The 6131-nt window shown below is 45.2% G+C and overlaps 1 protein-coding gene across 1 annotated transcript; it reads left to right on the top strand.

Moving 5' to 3' along the window:
- The first annotated feature begins 373 nt into the window (after positions 1-373).
- On the top strand, positions 374-1492 carry LOC138890620 (uncharacterized). The gene has a single exon (XM_070174023.1). The coding sequence runs from the start codon at positions 374-376 to the stop codon at positions 1490-1492; it is 1119 nt and encodes a 372-aa protein (XP_070030124.1).
- Positions 1493-6131: the final 4639 nt, after the last annotated feature.

Raw genomic sequence — 6131 nt, 5'->3', positions numbered from 1 at the left:
GTTAGAAGAAGGAATTATCCAACTCATTCAACATTTGGGTGACAAATTCCTTCTTATTACATTTGACGCCATTTGTCACATTTATTGCATGTTTTCATTCTCAAATTTATTGATAATCATTGAGCATTAATTTGGCATTCATTGACTTGAACACGGTCCCATACCATCAAAATTATCGAACTTCAGATCTAGGATTTATTATATTTAACTAGGATTCACCCTTTATCTACTTATTAAATTGGTTTAACAAAAAGGGCCTAAAATTTTTTGGTCAAACAATTTGGCGCCATCTGTGGGGAGTTCCTAGTTAAAAAGTTTAGTTTCTTCTAGATCTAAAAAAAGGCTTTCTTTTTCTTGTTTGCACAAGCTAACAATGACAGGAAAAGGAGAGAAAAGACTAAAAATAGTGATGAGTGTCACTACTAACCTCCTAGGCACCATCAACGAGGTGGACAAGGAAGACGAGGAGAATGTAATGACGAGCGCCTCACCCAAGCAAAGTGACTCACCTCCTCCTCATGGGAGTGTAACCGCTTCACATGAGAAGGGAGCCTCCACGTCCACGACGGAGGAAGTGTCGTCTGCAGTAAAAAAGTTATTGGAGGCATGGCTGATAAGTACCCTAAACAGTATACTCGACAAACCGCTCAAGGGGCGAGTAGGAACACCGCATGAGTTGACACCCCAACAACAATCAACGAGCAACACGCTTCTCCCAACAGGTAACACTCACACCGTTGTTGATGCAGGTAACTATGCCCTCGCAGCTATTCTGAGAAAAATGAAAAAAATGGAGAATGAGAATAAAGCACTCCGCAACCAAATGAGGGAACACCAAGAAAGGGTTGATAAGATACCAGGCGCCCCGAAATTTTTGCCAAAATGGGACGTTGGCCGGTTCATGGAACAACCATACAACAAGGAGGCAGCCCCACATTCCATACCCAAAACCTTCAAAATGCCACCATATTTGAAAATATGCGACATCACAACAGACCCTGAAGACCATATCATTCATTACGTCACGGTGGTAAAACGCAACGACCTCTTGAAAGAGCAGGTACCATCGGTGCTGCTGAAGAAGTTCAGCGAAACCTTAACAGGGGGAGCCTTAACATGGTACTCACAATTACCAGCATGTTCCATAATGACGTTCGAGGAAATGGCCGACAAGTTCGTCACCACCCATGCCGGGGCCAAGAAAGAAGAAGCTAGAGTGAATGACATATTCGCCATTAAACAATCGCCTGGCGAAAGACTTAGGGACTTCCTCGCCCGGTTCAACAGAGTAAGAATGAGCCTTCCAAACGCGTCAGAGGGGATGGCGGTAGCGGCCTTTCAAAACGAGTTAAATAGGAACAGGTCGAGGGCGACCAGAAAATTATTAAGCAGACTCATGAAATACCCTCCCACCACCTGGGAAGAAATTCACAATGCTTATTATGCTGAGGTGAGAGCAAACAAAGACGACCTCAATGGTCTAACTCAATGATTAACACAGCCCAAATGGAATCAAGGAGAGATCGTCGAAATGACAGCCGAAGAGATCACGCAGGTCCACGCCTCAATCGGGAAAGGCACCAACTGTACATCAGAGCGGCCATCCCACTACCTCCCCGCCAAGCCGAAGGGGCATCAAGATCACAAAAGGGGACTCACCGAAATGAAAGAGGTATGCCTTCACTTTTATCTGCTCACAATTTTTGTGTTTCTCCTTGAAAAATAATTTATGCCTTAGAGAAGCTCAGTCCCAAGGTGAAATGGCCACAAAAGATGAAGTCAAACCCAAACTCCAGAAAGTCGAATGCCCTCTACGAGTTCCATCAGGAACGGGGCCACAAGACCGAGGATTGCATAGCCCAATGACAAGAAGTAGAAAACATGCTCCATCAAGGACATTTATGGGAGCTGATGAGCGACCTAGGGAAAGCCAATTTCGCTCGTGGATGAGAACAACATCAAGGGCCCCCAAAGCCACCCTCCCCCGCCCGCACCATCCAAATTATCATCGATAGAGGAGACAAAGCAACAATCAACCATGTAAAGTTCACCACCACACACAAATTGAAGCGGTCGATATCCCATGAACAGTATGATGATCTCGAAGACAGTATCATCTTCGATAAGTCAGATACCCACGGTTTGACCTTTCCTCATTTCGACGCTCTTGTCATTACTTTACGAATTTCAAATACCGATGTAAAAAGAATCATGGTAGACGACGGGAGCAACACATGTATTATCCACCCCGGAGTTCTCACACAAATGAGACTCGAGGATAAGATAGTACCATGCTGCATAACACTAATAGGTTTTAACAATACAGTTGAACGAAACTCCGGAGAGATAACATTGCGCGTTCTGGCCGGGGGCGTCACCCTAGAAACAACATTCCATGTCATGAACCAAGACACAACCTACAACGCCATTATAGGGCGACCTTGGATACAAGCCATGAGGGCCATCCCGTCCAGTTTATATCAGGTCATCAAGTTCCCTACCCCATGGGGAATATTCAACATCCTCGTTGAACAACGTGCAGCTCAAGAATGCTACCATATTGCCCAAGACTGCACATACATGAAATAGTTAAGAGGGAGGTCTTAGGAGCATAGCAGTTACCAAAGTTGGGGCCCAAGTCCGACGAACAAACATACATCGTCAAAGACCCCGACATTGTGGAAGCCACAAAGTCAACAATGGAAGACCTCTATTTCGTCCAACTGGACAAAAACGACCACAACAATAAATCCTACATAGGCCACAAACTCACAAAACCAGGTAAATTCCATAAATTTTTAACTAACAACACTGATCTATTTGCTTTCTCCCATGCAAATATGCGAGGTATCCCGAAAGACATTGCAACACACAAGCTGAATGTCGATCCACTCTACCCGTCGGTACGACAAATCAGAAGAAAGTTCAATGTTGCAATCAACAAGGCCGTCCGCAAAGAGGTAGAAACATTGCTCGCCAATGGTTCCATTCGAGAGTCAAAGTACCCCTAATGGGTCGCCAATGTGGTCATGGTGAAAAAGAAAAACGGAAAATGGTGCAATGTTCATAGACTTCACGGACCTAAACAAAGCCTGTCCAAAAGACTCTTTCTTGTTGCCTCACATCAATTAGCTCATCGACGCAACAACGGGGTACGAGTTATTAAGCTTCTTGGACGCCTACTCAGGCTATAACCAAATCCTCATGGAGGAGGAGGACAAGGAAAAGACCACCTTCATCACCCACCAAGGGACGTACTGATACAGAGTCATGCCATTCGAGTTGGAAATGCAGGGGGGACCTATCATAGGCTGGTCACCAAGATGTTCAAAGAGCAACTTGGCAAAATGATGGAAGTATATATAGATGACATATTGGTCAAATCAAAAAGAAAAGAGGACCACATCGACCACCTGAGGGAAGCCTTCGACATACTTAGGCAATTCGGCAGGAAGTTGAACCCTAAAAAGTGCGCCTTCGTCGTGACCTTGGGAAAGTTCCTCAGCTTTTTGGTGTCATAGAGAGGCATTGAGGTCTATCCCGACCAAATCAAGGCTATAGAAGGAATACCTGAAATTTTGACAAGCGAGAAACAGGTGCAGAAGTTAAACAACCGTATAGCCGCCCTGTCAAGGTTCATCTCATGATCCTCTAACAGATACCACAAATTCCTCAACGTACTCAAAAAGGACAACGGACTCCAGTGGAATACCGAATGCATCAATGCCCTAAGACAATTAAAGGCATACACTTCCTCGCACCTGCTACTCGCTAAGGCAGAACCTGGCGAACGTCTCTTAATCTACCTGGCGTATCCGACGTCGCAGTAAGTGCAGTCTTGGTCCATGAAAACAAAGGTATGCAATCTCCAATCTATTACATTAGCAAAACCCTGGTCGATGCCAAAACGAGATCTCCCCACCTCGAAAAACTGGCTCTAGAAAGCTTAGACCTTATTTTCAATGCCACCCCATCTCGGTGGTCACGACCTTCCCCCTAAGAAGCATCCTACATATACGTGATCTGTCGAGTAGATTGGCCAAGTGGGCCATCAAATTAAGCGAGCACGATATAACATATCAGCCGCGAACAACGATAAAGTCGCAAGTACTTGCCGACTTCGTTGCCGGCTTCAATGCCAAAATAATGCCTAAGGCCGAGTAGGAAGCCTCCCGTACATCCCCCAAGTTATCCAACCTATAGTTCCTGCACACCGATGGTGCCTTCAATGCATCAGGATCTGGACTGGGACTCGTGCTCGAGGTTCTAACAGGCGAAGTCATCCGCCAGTCCATACGATGTCCCGACATAACTAACAATGAGGCCGAGTATGAGGCTGTAATTACAAGACTGAAACTAGCTCTCAAGTATGGAGCACGGCGAGTCATCCTTTGATGTGACTCACAACTCGTCGTCAATCAAGTCACAGGAACTTTCCAAATCAAAGAATAGAGGCTACAAAAATATCAGGCATAAATTCATAAGCTACTGCCCGAGTTCAACGAGTGCCAACTCGACTAGATACCCCGAGCACAAAACATCTAAGCAGACCGCCTCGCTAAATTAGCAGCGGCCACCAAGAACATAAGCGGAATAGAGAACGTGGTCACCTTCATTTGTTCATCAATAGACCAAATCGAGGTACGCACTATAAACTTGACCTGGGACTGGTGCAACCATATTATGTCATATTTGCAGGACGGAGTGCTCCCCCGACAAAAAAGAAGCTAAGAAGCTTCGAATGCAGGCGGCCATATATAACATCATCAACCATGACTAGTACAAAAGAACTTTTGGCGGTCCCTTGGCGAAATGCAGCGTCCTCGAAGAAGTAAACGAAGGCCACTATGGATCCCATACTGGTAATCGAGTCCTCATTAGGTGCCTCATACGGGCAGGCTATTACTGGCCCACCATTAAAAAGGAAGCCGCCGACTTTGTTAGAAAGTGCGAACAATGCCAAAAATATGCTCCAATGATCCACCAGGCGGGTGAGCACCTCCACTCAGTCGCATCGTCTTGGCCGTTCATCAAATAGGGATGGACATCATCGGACCCTTTCCAGCAGGACGAGGTAATGTACGATTTTTTTTGGTTTTAACTGACTATTTTTCAAAGTGGGTAGAAACAGGTGCATTCGCCTAAATACGCGAACAAAAAGTTATCACATTCATATGGAGGAACATCATATGTCACTTTGGCATCCCCAAAGAAATCAGTTGTGGCAGCGGACCCCAATTCATTGGAAAAAAGACCGTCGAATTCTTCGAGAAATGGCACATCAAGCGAATACTCTCCACGCCATATCATCCCGCATGCAACAGTCAAGCGGAGTCGTCCAACAAAACAATACTGAACATCATGAAGAAAAATCTTGAGGATGTCAAAGGACTGTGACCGGAAGTGCTACCGGAAGTGCTATGGGCATACCGTACCACGCCAAAAACAAGCACAGGAGAAACACCATATTCACTGGTCTATGGGACTTACGCGGTGATACCAGTCGAAGTCGGGGAACCAAGTTTAAGATACTCCAACGAGAGCGGACCAAATAATGATGAAAGCAGAAAGTAAGACCTCGACGAAACAGATGAGCGAAGAGACATGTCCTACGTAAGAATGATAGCTCAAAAACAGCAAGCAGAACGGTACTACAACAAAAAAGCCAAAGTCAGACCACTCAAGGTAGGGGACTATGTACTCAAAGCCAAAACAGAAGCGAGCAAAGACCCATGGGAGGAAAAACTGGAAACCAATTGGGACGGACCATACAAAATCACGACAACAACAAACAAAGGGTCATTCCAACTAGAAACAATGGAGGGAAAACTACTACCAAAAATTGAAATGTCGTCCACCTCAAATACTTCAACTTATGAAGACGGACGTCCTTCAAGTCGTACACTTTTTCCCTCACCCAAGTTTTGTCCCAATTGGGTTTTCTCAGGGAGGTTTTTAATGAGGTGACGAAGAGGGCATCTCGAAGTTTAGGTATTAAGTTCATCGCCCCGCCTATCGACTACTTCTAGGCCGAGCGATGAAGGGACTAGATAGACTGGAACTCCTCGAATGTATGTACGGACCGAACATAAATATGTAATATTCTCCCATGAATAAACAAAGCAATTTAT

This window comes from Nicotiana sylvestris, chromosome 4, assembly GCF_000393655.2.
Source record: "Nicotiana sylvestris chromosome 4, ASM39365v2, whole genome shotgun sequence".
NCBI classification, from domain to species: domain Eukaryota; kingdom Viridiplantae; phylum Streptophyta; class Magnoliopsida; order Solanales; family Solanaceae; genus Nicotiana; species Nicotiana sylvestris.
This window is presented reverse-complemented; position numbering and strand designations above follow the sequence as displayed.